The sequence below is a fragment of the Malaclemys terrapin genome, chromosome 7 (genome assembly GCF_027887155.1).
Source record: "Malaclemys terrapin pileata isolate rMalTer1 chromosome 7, rMalTer1.hap1, whole genome shotgun sequence".
Classification (NCBI taxonomy): Eukaryota; Metazoa; Chordata; order Testudines; family Emydidae; genus Malaclemys; species Malaclemys terrapin.
This window is the reverse complement of record NC_071511.1, coordinates 87,508,119-87,525,850: the sequence shown is the minus strand read 5'-3', so window position 1 is coordinate 87,525,850 and position 17,732 is coordinate 87,508,119. Positions and strand designations below refer to the sequence as shown.

Below are 17,732 nucleotides of genomic sequence, written 5' to 3'. Positions count from 1 at the left end.
TCAGTGATGATTTTATGTCCCAGATCACTGATAAAAATGTAAAATAGCATAGGTCCAAGAACAGATCCTTGGGGGGACTGCACTAACCCCCCCCCCATGATGATTCCCTGTTTACAGTTATATTTTGATACCTGTCAGTTAGCCAGTTTTTAATCCATTTAATGTGTGCCATATTGATTTTATATGATTAAAAAACTAAAATCAAAAGGTTGTGCAGTATCAAGTCAAATGCCTTACAGAAGTCCAAGTATATTACATCAACACTATTACCTTTATCAGACAAATTTGTAATCTAATAAAAAAAATCTAGTTAGTTTTTGATAGGATCTATTTTCCATAAACCCAGGTTAAGGGCATTAATTATATTACCCTTCTTTAATTCTTTACTAATTGTGTCCCATATCAGCCACTCCATTATCTTGCCCAGGAATGATGTCAGACTGACTGGCCTATAATTACCCAGGTCATCCCATTTACCCTTTTTAAATATTGGCACAACTTTAGCTTTATTCCAGTCTTTTGGAATTCCCCAGTGTTACAAACCTTATTGACAATCAACATTAATGGTCCAGTGAGCTCCTGAGCCAGCTCTTGTAAAACTCTTGAATGCAAGTTATCTGGACCTGCTGATTTAAAAATGTCTAAATTTAGTAGCTGCTATTTAACATTCTCCTAAGATGCTAGTGGAATAGAAAGAGAGTTATCATCATTTGATATGACTGTGTCATCTGTTTTTTCCCCAAATACAGAACAGTAATAGTTATTGAACACTTCTGCCTATCTGCATTATTATTGATAATTCTACCATTTCCATCTAGTAATTGACCACTGTTAAAATTCTTTTTGTTCCTAATATATATAAAACTTCTTATTCTCCTTAACTCTGCTGGCCATAGATTTCGCCTTGTGTCCTTTTGCTTTCCTTATCAGTTTTCTCCTAGCTTTTGATTTATGTTTATTGCTACCAAATTCCCCTTTCTTCCATTTGTTATATATTATTTTTTAATTTTTTATAGCTGCCTTCTCTTTCCCTCTAAACTAAGTTGGTTTTTGAACCAATATGGCCTTCTTGCTTGATAGTGGATTTTTGGGCATCTAGTAAAGTATCCTTAAACAATTCCCAATGATCATTCACATTGTCTAATTAAATTCTTTCCCCTGGCTGATTTGGTGCATAATCATTTCCAACTTTGTAAAACTGGCCCTTTTAAAGCACAAAGTATATATAATACTGGTCTGGACATTATTCTGTTTGCATGTTATAAATGTGATCAAATCATGATCACTTGTATCTAAGCTACCATTAATTTTTAGTTCTGTGATGAGGTCCTCTTTATCTGTGAAGACGAGATTTAATATAGAATTCCCCTGTGTTGGATGCAACACTTTTTGAGTTAGGAAGTTGTCATCTGTAATATTTAAAAATACCAAGAATGTTTTAGTACTGTCAGCATGACATCTCTAGCATATGTCATTCAGTTGAAATCATGCAGATCTTTTTCCTACACATTATAGTTAGATGCATAAGGAGCTGGTCATTCTGTTCCCTACTAGATTTGTTTGGTCTGTAACAGACATCAACGAGTTTGTGATTTTGTGCTTAGTTAGCTTTTATTGTGTTATCCATCACGTCCTGATTTGGAAAGGTTGGGCTCCTGGTCTTTAATCTGCCTGAGCATGGGGCCGCAGTGACTCAAGCTGAATCCCCCTGAGTGCTGCCCCAGCAATAAAGCAGCTCATCAGTGACTAATGCTGTTCTTGACAAGCTGACTTCTTGCTATTCTACAGATAGGACCCCAGTGAGCTGATATTTTTCGCAATTCAGAATGTGAGCAAATAAATACATGTCGTTTTGTTGACACTATCTCTCTATGTTGTTAGTTATACTTAGCACCTTCTAAATGTTAACTCACCCTAGGCACTGTACAAACACAGAACAATAAGAGGGTCCCTGCGACAAAGAATTTACAATCCAAGTACAAGACAAGAAAGAACAGATAGATACAGACAGACAGACATTGGGGGGATACAGGAAAACAATGAGACAATATTGATCAGCATGATAGGCAGAGGTCTGAGAACAGCTGCCTAACTATTGTCAAGGCTTTTGTCATCATAGCAAAGGAGAGTTTTAAAGATGGATTTGAAGGAGCACACAAAAGTAAATGTGAAATGACTTAATAAAGATCATTAGGAGAGTCTGTGTTGTGTGCCTTCCTAAAATGAATATTAAGACACAAGACCTACGTTGAGGCAGTCCTCATTGAGACTCTCCTGCCTCATTCAGGGTGGATAGCAACCATAGCGGAACTGGTAAGTGAGATAAGGGCTGTTTGGTATACTAGCTATTCACTTTCTTTTTCTGTCTTCAGCTTTGGACACAACCAAGGACCCCTGCCAGAAAGTGAAGTGTAGCCGGCACAAAGTTTGCATTGCCCAGGGCTACCAGAGGGCTATGTGTATTAGCCGCAAAAAGTTAGAGCACAGGTAAGAGAGGGTCTTGGGTCTGTGCAAGATTTCTGAAATGGGATTGTTCCTATTACAATTTATTGCACTGGAGATTACAGAGGCATTCACTCCTTCCCCCCCAATCTCACTTTTTAATACACGGATTCCAGAAATGTCCATTAGGACCGGTGATATGCTTGCATATTGTGCCAATTCCTATGCTCTGGAAAAATAGTCACATGTGAACAATCTCACTTGGCAAACAATGCTATAAAGGGGTAAGGTCATAGTTAGGAGGTCATGCAGAGAGATGTACTCTAGTGATCATTTTTGGCAGGATCAGACTTGGACAGATGCTGCAGATGGTATTAGTCCATTAATTTAAAATCAGTTCTTGAATTCACTGCTCTTTGTAATAATCTTCTTGACTCCTATGGGAGAACTTTTTCTTGTTTCCTAATTCTTACCAGTGGTTTTTTTTTTTTTTTTTTTATTCTGCTGCACCAACACACACTGTTTTATTATTCTGGGGTTGACTGTAAATGCAGAGTGGCTGGGAATGTTTTTTGATCTGTTTTGTTTGTTTTATAAGAAAACTGGATCAAAGCTTTTAAAAAATAAATAACCCTAGTTCTATAACAAAGATACTTTGCAAACAGACTGAGAGGAAAAGAGAAAGTGGTATGGCCCAGTTTACCATGACAGTGTTTTTAACAGTGCTAAAGGCCAATAGGCCACATTATTGCTAAGCCAGGTGTTAAATGGGAGTGATGAACAGGTGGTTGGATGCTGTTGCTATCCACATGGTCAGCTCCCAGTGGACACAGACCTCCAAGTCACATTCTTCTCATCTTTATTCCTGTGTGACAGGCAGACCCGGGGAGCCTACAGAATCTGGCATTAGGAAAGACTTCCTTAATCAACAGAGGTGAAACTTGGCCTGGATTTTTCTATCCACTTGAGGCCAAGTAGATTCTTACCTCAAGCAGCTATAGGGACAGAGCAGGAATGCTTAAAGAGCACTGGGCTTTATTCGACAGGAAAGACAGGATCATTTTTGTTCTGAACCTCCCTGTATCCCACACTCTAAAGTTCCTGGCTGAGTCTTTTACAACTGGCAGTATATTCGGGGTATGGCTGTTCTTGTTGCAGTTTTGGGCCCTGAGTGGTAAATACAGAACCCTCTCTAGGGATGGGAACATGGAGTAGCAGGGACAAAAAAACCAATGCCAGTTGGAGGGACCTTGGCAGGCTATTAGGGTGTGGGAACATAGGCGAACCAGCCCTCCCCCTTTCTAGGAGGATGGGAACTTGGAGGTAATTTGCTCTGAACCCCTCCTGTTTTCCTCAATGCCATGAATGGGCTTCGGGCAGCTCCACAGACTGGTTGTTATAATTAAAGGTGATCTTGGCACTTATTGTCTTCAGAGGTGATCTCCCCTTCCCCCAAGATTTGATCTTAAGAACAATGAATGCATGCCTGAAGGGCCCTGGGCGCCATAACGGAAATAGTTACCAACAGCACTCAAAGGCCTTGTCTACACTGGGGGCAGCATGTAGCTAAATGCCACAGCGAAAAAGGGCTGTGACCACACTGTGATATGTAGCTACATGCCTCATTGAAAGGCTCTGGCAGGAGGGAGGTAGAAAAGAAAGGCTCTGGCAGCAGGGATCTGCTGGAATCTTTCCCTGATGCCTCCACCCACCAGAGGCTTTCCCCACTGCTGGAGCTTTTCCTAGTGGTGGGGAAAGGCTCTGTCATTGAGACACTACGCTATTAAACATAGCAGTGTAGACAGGGAAGCACCGTTTGTGCGTGTAATGAGCCATGTAGGATATATACCCTATGGTTTTGGTGTGTTTTTACTCTCCTCACTAAGCAGTACCTTACCGTTTACACTACTATTTATGTGTGCGCTAGGGGGTATGCAGCATCTGTACTCTGCAGTAAGTGTAGACATAGTCTAGTAAAATACTGGCGTGTTTGTGCTATGTCTGGAAGATCCCCATAGCCAGCAAGCACATGAAGTGGAATAGAAACCCTACTCCTCCAAACTAAATAGGAAACAAAAAGGTGTTGGGCCTTGCCTAGAATAATGCTTCAGGCATAGGCTGGCCAGCAGGGAGCAGGAGAGTTCCCAGAGTCACATGCCCTATTATATTAATTGAAATGGAATATATGGGCCCAAAGGTGTTAACATAACCCAGTCACTGCCCAACATTAAATAGTTTTAAACAAGGTTCGGGGTTTGGTACACAAAGACCTCAGCCTGATTGGTTCCATGGCAAACAAACCATTAAAAATTCTGTTAGCCTTTTATTAAAGACACAAAAAAGAAGGAGAAACAGTTAAAACCTTTGGAATGTAAACATTAAGGCTTTCGTTTTAGCAACATTCCTTGTTCCCTTTCTCTGTAGCTGAAGAGATTTTTAGAAGGAAAAACCTCTTGTTTGACAATATTTGGGTTTGTATGAAAGATGGTAATAACTGTCCTTTTTGGGAAAAGAGAAGTTAGTTAAGATGGTCTGGAGCTGTTGTTTCTGTTGTTGTTACAGTCTGATCCCATTTCCTAGAAGACAAAACAAACCAAACACACACAAAAAGGGAGAGAAAAGAATAGCAAGGATAGAAAATGCAGTTTCCGTCACTGGTGTTGACTCTTGCTTGCAACCTCTCTGCTGCAGAAACACAGGCCCAATACATGGTCTTATCAGCCAGTCTTAGACTTGGCAAATTTGTACCAGCATCGGGCTGTTCAGGGCATTACAGTTAGCTGCCTCTTTCTGATCACAGGCTGACAGCAGTGTTGCAAAATGTACCCTGTTGGCCATCTAAGCCAGACTCTTATAAACCGAAGGAAAAAGGAGAGGAATAGGGAAGACAAGAAATATGGTGGGGAAGGAAAAGAACATACACGGGTAGAGGGTGACAAAGTCTAACATCCCAGGTGGTATTTGGAGTTCAGCTGAAGCCAGTGGAAGTGGCAATGTCATCTGGGTCCCTCTGGTCAGGACAATTTTCAGGATTAGGATGAAGAAGGTCTGGGGTCCCAGGAGACGATGGGGCTGGCAGCCATGATGGTGAAACTCATTCCTTCCCCTCCTCTCTTCTTTCAGCTATCCAGCATCACAGTAGCCAGTTTGACACCCCCTCTCCCAAAGTCTCTTTCTGAGGACCCCAAGCAGGGAGTGGTGGGCAGGATAGTCCATCCTCATCATTTTGTCCATAAATAGGCCTAGGGTGACCAGACAGCAAGTGTGAAAAATTGGGACGGGGGGGGGGAGGGGTAATAGGAGCCTATATAAGAAAAAGATCCCAAAATCGAAACTGTCCCTATAAAATCGAGACATCTGGTCACCCTAAATAGGCCTAATTTCCTGACCCCAATTTTAGTTCACTGATTTCTGGTCTTCTACTCCTCATTTACTAGTGATAATCTTAACACAGCCCTTGAGTGGTATCAGTAAATCCTTTCCTGTTTAAATTAAGGCACTCTTTCCAGCTCCTTCTTACATCTTTTCTTAAACAATTTTATATAACTGGTCACTGTGACAATTTATGAACTTTCACTCACTTTTTACAGTTGAGTTTCCAATTAGGTAAAGTTGTAGGCCTAGTTATCCCAACAGCCCGCAATGGAGAAAGCCTGCCTCACATCGTACTTTGGGATGGTGGTTTGTTCCAGTCCCAGCAGTCAGAACTGCATTAACGGGACACTGATTACCACCAGGCCCCTCAGGCAGACTGGCCCTGTCTGAGCCCATTGCCATCGCACCCTATAATGTTGGTGTCTCCCCCATTTGTTTTTCTGTGGCCTTTAAGAATCGCCTTGTTCTCTCTGCTCTTGTACCAATTGTTCCCTTGGGACTGGAGAGCCACCTCCCACCTGCCTTCCCTTGCAGTCTTGAGACCCAGGTAAGACAATCAACTCCAGTATCACTTGGGTTTCTGTTCTAAATCTGTTGCTCCAAAGATCACTTTCATCCTTCCCCTCACAGCGGCCTTCCTTTCCCCCCTTCCCCCAGTTTGACAGACGGGTGAACAGCTGCCTGCAGGCCTGCAAAGTGAGAACAATTTACCACAGAATAATGAGAATAACGGATTTCTTTGGGGAACCAAAGAGCAGAAGCCTTGAGCAAGTTCTGTTGGGAAGCGAGGAGGTGTGGGTGAACCTACCTAGCACCTATCCATTTCTCTGTCTCTCTCTCTCCCCGCCCCCCATGAATAGAATCAAGCAGCCTGCCCTGAAACACCATGGAAACAAAGAAAGCTTTTGCAAACCATGTCACATGACCCAGCTCACATCTGTCTGCGGCTCTGATGGACACACTTACAGCTCTGTGGTGAGTGGGGCAGAAAAGGCTCATATACTGATAAGGAGGGTGGGTGTCAAAGAGTTGGCTCTGGGGAGCTGCTGTGCTTCATGGCTTCCAGTGAAGAGCCAGCCATAGTAGTGCAGCTCAGGTCTGCATTGGTATTCACAGCTGTATCTGCGACAGTCCCCTAGCCGCACTCCCTGGGCTTGGTGCCGAGGCACAGGAGTGACTGAGGAGTTAGGCTCAGTTGTCCATGAGGGGAGTACTGGGAGGGGTGACATGAGCTCATGCTGGGGACATGGTATCACGCGGTGCTGTGGTGGTAACATTAGCAGTGGATATACTGTGCATTGTTTACAGTACACCAAAGCTTTACAAGGCAGCATGGCTCAGTAGTGAATCACAGCTCGTTTGGGAAAGCTGTGCCGACCTCGTTTTGTTGCCTGTAGATCAGGTAACTAGAAGATGGGAATCTGTATCAGTTAAGCCGTTATGCTCAGCTTTTAGAGCTGCCAGAAAAGTGCATGCGCTTCCTCACAGATTTCTAAGTGGGTATAGTCTATCCCCTCCTCTGCACCCTGATTTAGCAGGGCTGCAAGAAACCCACCGTACTTAGGGAGCTCAGTACCAAAAGCCTGCTAGTTAGAGTGGGGATGAAATAACAGAAAGCAAAGTTGGTTGGAAAGATCTGGCCTATATGGTTCTGTATAGACGATATTGCTGATTGGGTAGAAGGTGGTCCCTTCAGAGACCTCTTCTGCTCCTGGACTTGGGCTTGCTTGAAAAGGTTACACAAAAGTAGTCGCAAGATCAGTGGAATGGACTGACCCTATGCATGGGGCCTTGCTTTTTGGAATGAGCTCTGGGGAGTGTGGAAACATGAAACTCGGAAGAGCACATTTCTGTTGGGGCCCCTTCTTGGTTATGCATATTCTGGAGGTGGTGGGTCGACTCCCTGCTCTCTCACCTGTAATCTGGTGGGGCTTTGCACTCAGCTGGGAACATGCTTGTTACCCAGGGGATTGATTGGAGTTTCTTTTGCCATCCAAGAATCAAACGTGGTTTGGGTGGTGTGAGTTGCGCAGTACTCAGAGCGGGATCGTGCTTATTGCACTGACTCTTCCTGCTCCTTCTCCCAGTGCAAACTGGAGCAGCAAGCCTGCCTGACCAGCAAGCAGCTGGCGGTGAAGTGTGAGGGCCAGTGCCCCTGCCCGACCGAGCATGGCCCCACCTCAACCACAGATGTCAAACAAGGTAAGAGAGAGGCTGCTACCTAGTTTGTTTTATTCCCCTTGGATATAAAATAAATAAGCAAAGTGCATGTCCTGTGATGGGGAGGAGAGGACACAAAGATGCAGGTGGAGCAGTCTTGACTCTAAAGGCAGAGCCTGTAGTAGGGAGAGGGAGTATAACAGAGACAGAAGGGAGAGCAAGAAGTGAAGGCACAAAGCAGGAAGAAGGAGAAAAGAATGGAAATCAAAGGGGTGGCAAGAGAAATGAGAGAGGAGAAAAGATGAGCGCACCAGGGACAGTACAGACAGGAGCCCGATGAGATGGACGATGTTATAGCAATATGGAAGTGCCAGCAGACACGTTCAGGCAGCATACTGTTTTCTGGAGGGAACTGTTTGGAAGAGACACCTCCTGGGGACCTGTCTGAGAAGCCAGGAGATCAAAGAAGCTTAGTTGTAAGCAGCCCCAATAGAGCTGGAGTTTGTTTCTTAACTCTGCAGCAGAGTGAGCTCTTATATGGCAGAAGATCTAGGCACAACAAAGCATAGAACAGCTGTGGAGAAAAGGAGCCAAGAGAGAGAAGTCATCCAAGGGCAGGCTGAGTCCCCAGCCCAGAAACCTGGGGAAGGCGTGAGGATGGTGGTGCCAGTGAAGATTGGAAGAGTGCTGGTTGCTGGGGGGTCACTAGCTGGAGGAGTGTATTAGGGGAGATCTTTTGGGACTGCCTACCCATCTTTCTCCTTTTACTTCTCTCCACCCTTGAGACTATGACAACAGGCCTCCTCTATCACCATCCCCAGAAATTGTGGGTACATCTGTTTCCATGCTCCCGAAGCCACGTTTGTGCCCCATGCTAGGTAACTACCCTAGCTATCCAATCCTGGCATCCATTTCCATCCTCCCAGCCCTTCCCGGCAGCTGGGATGCTTGTTTAATAGTTTGCCATTTAATTTCCAGAGACTTGTACCGGGCAGGACTTAGCAGACCTGGGAGACCGTCTGCGGGACTGGTTCCAGCTCCTACGTGAGAACTCCAAGCAGAACAATTCTGGAAACCCAGGGGCCAATCCAGTGAATGGTACGGAAACTGCAGATCTGTCATTTGTGGACACGCAAACCCCCCTCCCTCATACTGGTTGTGATGAGACGGGAACAAAGGTCTGCAGAGTGATGGAAACTGCTCAGTGCAGTCAGGTCTGGTGCATGCATTTCAGTTTGCCAAGTTCAGTGTCCATTAGTTCCATTCTTCCTGCCTCTGTGGCAGAGTGGCTGAAATGCAGACCACGATTAATATGGTCTAGGATTTCTCATATTGCGGCACTGCGATTGAACCTTTGCCCCTTATAGCTCACTGCATAGCTACTATCCCACCATATAACTGCTAAGTGTCCAGACACCTGCTTCTCTTGCCTCTTATTGTTGCCACTAGTTTAATGGTCACACAGGCATATCTTTTATACAGTATCACCCTATCTCAAAAAGAACACAGCAGAAAAAGGAGGGTCCAGAGAAAGGCCGTATAAATAATTAGACTTCCCTCGCCATAAGGGGGAAGCACATAGATTGGGATGATTTCCTTTAGAAAAGGCAAATAAAGAGGCTGTTGTTAGAGGTATACAATAACAAACTGTAAATATGGTATAAAGAAGGTGATGCACTATCTGAGCACTTCAGTCTATGATATATTTCTCCTCACAACACCTCTATGAAGTAAGTGAGTGCTATTAACCCTGTTTTACAGATGGGGATTGAGACACAGAAAGGCTAAATGACTTACCCATGGTCACACAGGAAGTCTGTGGCACAACTGGAAGTAGAACCCCACTCTCAGACTAGACCCATAACCCCGGCACACCCTTTCCCTCCACTGGCCCATCCTTACTTTTTGACTTTTCTCATAATTCAAGAACAAGGGAGCCTTCAATTAAATGAAAAGGCAACAAATCTAAAACTGATAAAAATACATCCTTTTTTACACAACACCTAGTTAATCTGTGGAACTCACTGCCACAATGTATTTTGAAGAGCAGAACTTAGTAGGGCTCAAACAAGGAATAGATATTGAACTATGTAATCAGAATTTCCTCCATGGTCTCATTAGCCAGGATAAAAATATATAAGGGACATTAATCATCCTGCTTCGGGGCATAAACCAGTCACTCCAGGGCATGGATGCACTAGGCTTTTTTGCCCTGAATCTCCCACTGTTGCTTCCACCAGTCCAGCTCTCCTGGTTATAGTGGAAGCGGGAGTGCTAGTGACAATGGGACTCCAGGCAGCCCCCAGTGTTTGAAGCATCCCATGGTCTAACTTTGCTTCTAATACATCTACGTGGCCCAATGCTTCAACGTCTGTGTCTGCCAGCAACTTGTCTATGCAGTGCTGCCAACAGTGGAGCTGCATCAGGGCTACAGCCACAGTGGGTGAATTCCCTGATGCTGTTAGTGGTGACATGGGGCCAGATTCCTAGCTGGTGTAAATCAGTGTAGTACCCTTGGCTTCAACAGAGCTATTCCAATTTACATCAGCTGAGGAGCTGGGCCAAGACTTGGGTATTGGATCTCCATTTCTTTATTCCTAAATCAGGCCTAATGCAAATTATGCGATGTTTCCTCCCCAAAGGGAGCATAGATTATTGGACTGGGAGAGCAAAATTACCAGTGGCCTGGCACATGAATTCTGGAGCAGGCTTGGCCCATGTGTGCTTGCTGACATGTCTAAAAGGCTTTCAGGTGGGCTGTGGGAGTCCTATGCTGCAAGACGCATTCACTGACGACAGTGTTCTGAATTTCCAGTGGATCGTTCCATTCAGGACAGCTGTCTGACATGCCACGTCTGTCCATTAGCATGAGACATGTTTGACATGCTGGGTACCTTTTTCAAAACCTATGTCCTTAATCTAGATCAGCCAAGCTCAAATGAGACCTACTGATGTCATGTGCATTTTGGTGAGGGGCCTACGTGACAGAGGCAGGCAGGGCTTGTGGTAGATGTCAGTGTCCTGGGGGCAGATGGGGAAACAAGACACAGTAAGGTGCAGTCACAGTGCTGCTTTCCCTGACATCAGCCTCATAGCTGATAGCCCAGAGACAACAGATGTGCCACACTAAGATGGGAGATTGCAAGCTCCTGATGAAACCCACAGGGCTGAGAAGTATCCAGCAGGGAGGGTTGGGTGAATGGGTTCCAGTGCAAGATGCATGGAGGGTGTCTTGTGGGTGTCTTGATTCTCCACTGTGCTCATGCTTTGCTCAGGTACAGTGGAGAGGGAGTCTATCAGGGAGCCAATTGCAGCTCCCTAATTTTCAGTTGCTTGGCACCAGCATCAGTTAAAGCTGCAGGGGGTAGGATCCCTCAGGTGCCTTCCACCTATGGAGAACTGGGCAAAACGGATCATAACTCCTCTACTCCCCTTCCCCCACCTGACACACTTCTCCTTCTCCTTCCACTGGGGCAGAGGTTTCCAGTGCAAGAGACACGGTGGAGCTGACTGCTCTAGCTTTATTCTGGTGGAGAGTCCACCTACACACAGCCAGGGGGAATCTCCAGCTTCTTTTACATTCACTGTGCACCACATAGTGAACTTGGTGGCCAGAGAATCTGGCTCATAATCTCAGGGAGAGAATGTTGTCCCAGGATAAGGTCAATGTGTTATATAAATACCAAGATGAAGCTGGTGCATTTTCAGATAGGACCCATATCTTGTTGTTGGACAACCTTGTGCTGTGACCTTACGAGACCTCCTGCTGTAAGCAATGTTGGATCAGGACTGAATTTGGCAGGGAAAACTCCATAGAACATCTAGGTGCTACAGGAAGTGGGGCTCATATCCTTCCTTTTGAGTCAGTGCAGGACCAATGTTCTAGCATGGGGCTAGTTGGAAATTGGGTTCCTTGTGTTGCTGTTTTTAAGATCTCAAAGCAGGCTCCTGACCACATGTAGTTATTAAAGATCCTTTTTGTAAGAATAGGCATGTCATCCCAGGCGTTCCAGTCAGATTTCAGCCTGGATAATTTCATTCTGCCTACCTGAACTCCCTCTAGTTTCAGTGGGATACTGAAATCCTAGGCTGAACTGTTGTGTAGTACTGCTGTGCTTTGCTAAACAGCTCCCATATTCCACTCTGGAGGCAGCCACATCTCGGCAGTGAATGAAATGATAATATAAATCTCCTGTGACAATGTTCTATTGAAATGTCTTTATGATTCCAGTGATGGGTGGCAATCAGACCATTTTATCTGATGGATTTTGGTGCAGTGGAGTAAATCTTACTGCATGTGCCATTATTAACCTGCTGCATTCTGGTTGGCTTTGAGACTATCCCAGTGGTATGTTATGGCCAATCTGAGGGCCTACTATGCAGGTAAAAAGATGATAATTTGTAATGCATACAGAGCTTTTCTGAGAGGCTGAAAGTGTCCACTGTGTAACTTTTAAGATTGAATAAAGGTTGGCCGTGCAGAAACCTGGCTGGTTGGGGTTGTAGCCATTATTGTGTTAGATACACACTGGTCAAGCAGAATAATGAGAGAGGTCTCTGCATGGCCCATCAGCTCTGCCAATTGCTGTGAGCACAAGCAAGGCAAACACTTCAGTGTGCCTATTAAACCGAAGTACCTCCCTGGTCCCGAAGCACATGTGGAGTGTGAAGTGAGCTCAGTCAGGAGGAATCTGGTTAGTTTAAATGTCAGTGAACAAAAATCTCTGAGCTGATTGCTCCTTGGGGGGAATTTGTTTGATGAAATCAGCAGTAGGAGCTGTGTTTGAGGCAGACACTTCTCTGCCACCCCTTCCCGTGAGCTTTCCTCCCTCAGCTCTAATAATCAGAACCATGGGCCATGTTTGTTTTCTCCAGCTGCTAGGAAGTCCATCCAGAGCCAAACTGGCAGCTGCTTTGTACCCTCTGTGAATAGGGAAAGGGAAGCAGGGTTTGAAGAGTGTTGCCCAGAGACACAGTTTAACAGTCCTCTATGCTGTGCGATCTGTGTGTAGCTGGCAGGGATTACAGTTCACAACAGTGCAGGACTCATTGGGTGAAGTGCTCAGACTCTGCAGAGCTCAGCTTTTATGCCCTGTGATCCTCCCTGTAGTTCTTCCTGACCTCCTTCACCCTGTATAAATTTGTCCTGCAGCAGAGATCCATTCCATCCCAATGTCCTGGTTCCTTAGGCCACATCAGCGTCATGGCCTCATGTCAGGGCACTGTCACAAGGCCAGGGCATTTCACCAGCCCTCAAAAGGAAGCATTCATGACAAAATTGGCCTGGCCTCTGAAAATAAAGGGTGCATAGCAGCCTGTTTGCCCTAGGCTGGCACCTCATGCCAGCACGCCATTCACTCTGACACAGAAAGGACACGGCAAGGGGGTGCTGTTCTTGGGTGAGAAGCAGGAGAAGCACTTCTCCTGATAAAGCCTAAATGATTTTGCAGACTCTCTGACAAGGAAACCCTCTATCCCAGGACAGTCCCCAGTCTTCATTTTTCTCCCTTTTATTTTCTGTCCTGAATCCCGTGGTTACGCACACAATTTAGCCGGTGAATTTGACGATTGCTAACAATCCACCCTTCCAGGAGACACTGCCATCTGACAGTATTTGTGTGCATGGTGGTGGTGTGGGTGAGGGGATAAAGGCACTTTTGATCTGACTCTCGCTCCTCTCTCTCTGCTGTTCCCTCTTTCTCCTGCATTCCCTCGGTTTGCTCACAGTGCTGGACAAGAGCCTGGTGGCCAGTTGCAAGGATTCCATTGGCTGGATGTTTTCCAAGCTGGACACAAACAATGACCTTTTCCTGGACCAGACAGAGCTCGCAGCTATCAACCTAGACAAGTATGAGATTTGCATCCGGCCCTTCTTCAACTCCTGTGACACCTATAAGGACGGCCACGTCTCCACTGCCGAATGGTGCTTCTGCTTCTGGAGAGAAAGTGTGTCGTCACCAGGTTTCCTTTAGAGAGAGTGTTGTTTTGTATGGGCTTTTCAGTCAGCAATTCTATATGGCTATCCAAGAGTCAGTAACCTCACAAAATGTCTGCCCGCTTCTGTAAAGCCCCAGCTGGTTTGGCTTTCTTAAGAAATCAGATTACAGAAACTCCCTCCTACTGTGTCCCATTCCAGCAGGTAAGGTCACCTGGGGTGCCTCTGCTGTCAGGCCCCAGGACAGAAGTCTCTAGGTCAGAAACCTGAGCCAGAATTTACCCATGTACATTGCCAAAGAGCCATAGTAATACGCCAGCAGTCCCCCATCACCCCCCCGCGCGTCCCACCTACTGGCAGCCCTGCCAATCAGTGCCTCTTCCTCCCTCCCTGCACCTCCCGATCTGCTGTTCCTTGATGTGCAGGAGGCTCTGGGGGTGAAGGGGGAGGAACGAGGGCACGGCAGGCTCAGGGGAGGGGACGGGAAGGGGTGGAGTGAGGGCAGGGCCTGTGGCAGAGCCAGGGGTTGAGCAGTGAGCACCCCCCGGCACATTGGAAAATTGGCGCCTGTAGCTCCAGCCCCAGAGTCGGTGCCTATACAAGGAGCCGCATATTAACTTCTGAAGAGCTGCATGTGGCTCTGGAGCCACAGGTTGGCCACCCCTGACCTAAGGTATTTTCAGAAAAGGCTCCTACCTTTTGTACTGACTTCCTCTGACAGTTCACCAGAGCCAGGCTTTGGTCACGTTCAGGGCCTACTGTAAGGCACATCTGTTCAGACTGGCTATTAACTGAATTTCAGGATGGCAGCGTGGAGTGATTCCCAGGCAATGACGGTAGATATTGCTCTAGCCCAGGGGTTCTCAAACGGGGTCGGGACCCTTCAGAGGGTCGCTAGGTTATTACATGGGGGGGTCGCGAGCTGTCAACCTCCACCCCAACCACTTTGCCACCAGCATTTATAATGGTGTTAAATATATAAAAAAGTGTTTTTAATTTATAATGGGGGTTGCACTCAGAGACTTGCTATGTGAAAGGGGTCACCAGTAAAAAAGTTTGAGAGTCACTTTCTGGTCAAAAAGCAGTGAGGCATCCAGATGCCAGACAAGGAGCTACGGTAATATATATACTACTATAAATAAATATAAAGGGCAATAAAGAGCAGAATGTACTTAAAGAAAACAGTCATCCCACCTAACATTTCCATTGAAGTCCAATTATGAGGACAGCCCCGCATTATACAATGAATTGGGTGAGGCACTGATGATAAATGGGAAGATCTTGACAGAAGGGCCACTTCTTCAGACTGTGTCATTCTAACGGAGTGAGACCGTGAGGAAGTTAACTAAGAACCTGACTGTGTCCAAGGCTCTAGATTCCACTGGCTGGGGGGTGGGAGGGGCTCCCTGATTAGCACATAAAGGAAGCTGGGAGGAGTGGAGTTGGATGAGGAGAGAGATTGAGCAAACCTGGTTCTTCTGACCAATTTAAGGCGATCCTCATCCTCCGTTCACCACCAATCCCCTGGCCATCTCTGAAGGAGGAGTCCTCCCTAAATAAAACCAGGTATGCGTGCTGAGATGCCCACTTAGCTCTAAGAAGTGTTTGCTTTGGGTATTACAGAGCCCCCCTGTCTCGTGGAGCTGGAAAGGATCCAGATCCAAGAAGCAGCAAAAAAGAAACCTGGTGAGTCATGAGCCATGTGAACTTCCCAGTAACGGTGGATGGGATGGACTTCTCTCCCCTTGTAGCAGGATCTAGTCCTGGCACAGCGTCTGGCCCCTGGGATTGGCATTGCTAACAATCTTGGGTTAATCATGGTTGTGAAGTTCTCTTGCCTGTCACATTCCTTCTGAGCAAAGTTGATATCGGCCCCGGCCCCTTTACCTCCCTGTAGTTGAGATATTACCCACCTCAGAATACCAGTATGATATTTCTCACTGTGATGCATTAGATGTTACTCTGAGTTACTGTTGGACTCATCTGAGACCTTGCTATAAGATGTATGCAGCTGTGACATTCTTGCTTCGTGAGCTCTTCCCCTGAACTTCTGATAAATGCACCCTGCGACCTGCCCCTTTGTGCATGCTCCTGGTATTTCACCTTGTGAGGCAGCGTCCACTGCAGGTTGCTGGATTTCAGTAACTCTTTTTAGAACAGCTGCGTCCATCTCCATGTTTCAAATGCAGCAGTAGCTGTTATATTGTAGATTTCCTGTTCTCACACTGGGCCCAATTTTGGAGACTCCTGTCATTTTTCCCCAGGTGTTTTCATTCCAAGCTGCGACGAAGATGGATACTACAGGAAGATGCAGTGTGACCAGAGCAGTGGGGAGTGCTGGTGTGTTGACCAGCTTGGCATGGAGCTGACGGGAACACGGATACGTGGAAACCCGGACTGTGGTAAGGACACTGGAGGGAGGAGGGGGAAGTATTCATGTCCATCTGACTTGGCAATGAATGAGCATTGCATCACAGAAGAGCAGCTTTGGCTGCGCTGTTGCTTCAAGAAGAGGCAAGTGACTATCACAGGAGCCATGTAGAGCAAGCACGCCTGCAAAGCCTGCACCCAAAGGGTCACCAAAGCCTATGCCTGAATGTTAAGAACTCAAGAAATTTGGATTCAGATTCATAGATCTTTAAGGCCACAGGGATCCATTGTGATTACCTGGCACAGGCCATAGGGCCTCCTCCAATGATTCCTGCATTGAGCCCAAGAGATGTGAGGTTAGGTCATAGCAAATGAAAACAAACCTCATCCTAGTCCCTAATGGATGTTCATTTACATTGTAAAACCTTTACCCACTTTGGCACAGTTTGTCCTGACCAGAGGATGGTGTTTGAGGAGTACCTCAGATTGGGATAGCAGGGATGTTGATGAGGACAGAGATACACTGGGAGAGCTGTGTCAAGGCCTGGTGCTGGGATAGAAGGGCCACCACTGGGGAAGAATGGGTCACATTGCTAGAACTGGGCAGGGCTGAGTTTGCAAACACTCATTTGTTGGTATGTCTACACTGTAATCGCAGGCAACTCAAGTAGACACCCCCAAGCTAACTTTAATCTAGCTGGCTCCCTCTCTCAGCCTACAGCAGAATGTTGTGAGGTACGCTGGGCTCCCAACTGAGTGATTTCCCTAACTCGCGCTGTCTTGTTGTTGTAGATGACATAGTTGGGTTCTCGGGGGATTTTGGGAGTGGCGTTGGATGGGAGGATGAGGAAGAGAAAGAGACTGAGGAAGCTGGAGAAGAGGCTGAAGAAGAAGAGGGAGAGGCAGACGATGGAGGCTACATATGGTAGAAGCGGAGAAGAGCACAGTTTGGTCGGGATGCTGGCAGCAAGGCGTGACAGCAGTCAAACTCGAAGGAGATGAGCAGCTTAATGAGATGATCAGGAAACACAGTTGAATGTAACTTACTATGTAGAAAAAGTGTGTGCGCATGTATGTATGTGTGGATGCTTGGAGTGCTATTTACAATGCCCCAGGGACACCCTGCATTCTCCCAATATAGCTGAAAGCACCACTGTAGCAAAGCAAAAGTAAAAAGCAGTCTGCAGTGTTGGTTCAGTTGGGGGTTTTTGTTCCACTTTTAGGTCTGTACTGATAAATATTTCAGCCCCTGGGCACACACCCCCTAGTGTGCACATGTTCACACATATCCATACCCACATGCATATTCACAGCCATGTTAACCACTGAGTAAAAATACCCACCAGTAATTAATAGCTTCTTATAGCAATCTGGCTGCTGAGCTAGCTCACCACTGACTAGCAGTTGCACACTGCAAACACCTTGGAAAATCACAGGAGCATTTCCCAGT

General features: G+C 46.1%; 1 protein-coding gene across 1 annotated transcript in view; it reads left to right on the top strand.

Annotated features, from left to right (window-relative positions):
* The window catches only part of SPOCK2 (SPARC (osteonectin), cwcv and kazal like domains proteoglycan 2), a 48,813-nt gene extending 31,342 nt beyond the window's left edge, over positions 1 to 17,471 (top strand). Inside the window, exons 3-10 of the mRNA XM_054033997.1 lie at positions 2,373 to 2,487; positions 6,678 to 6,792; positions 7,905 to 8,019; positions 8,956 to 9,075; positions 13,705 to 13,923; positions 15,536 to 15,598; positions 16,177 to 16,314; positions 17,075 to 17,471. Of these exons, the coding sequence (XP_053889972.1) occupies positions 2,373 to 2,487; positions 6,678 to 6,792; positions 7,905 to 8,019; positions 8,956 to 9,075; positions 13,705 to 13,923; positions 15,536 to 15,598; positions 16,177 to 16,314; positions 17,075 to 17,211 (1,022 nt within the window). The 3' untranslated portion in view covers positions 17,212 to 17,471. The remainder of the gene's footprint in view (positions 1 to 2,372; positions 2,488 to 6,677; positions 6,793 to 7,904; positions 8,020 to 8,955; positions 9,076 to 13,704; positions 13,924 to 15,535; positions 15,599 to 16,176; positions 16,315 to 17,074) is intronic.
* Positions 17,472 to 17,732: the final 261 nt, after the last annotated feature.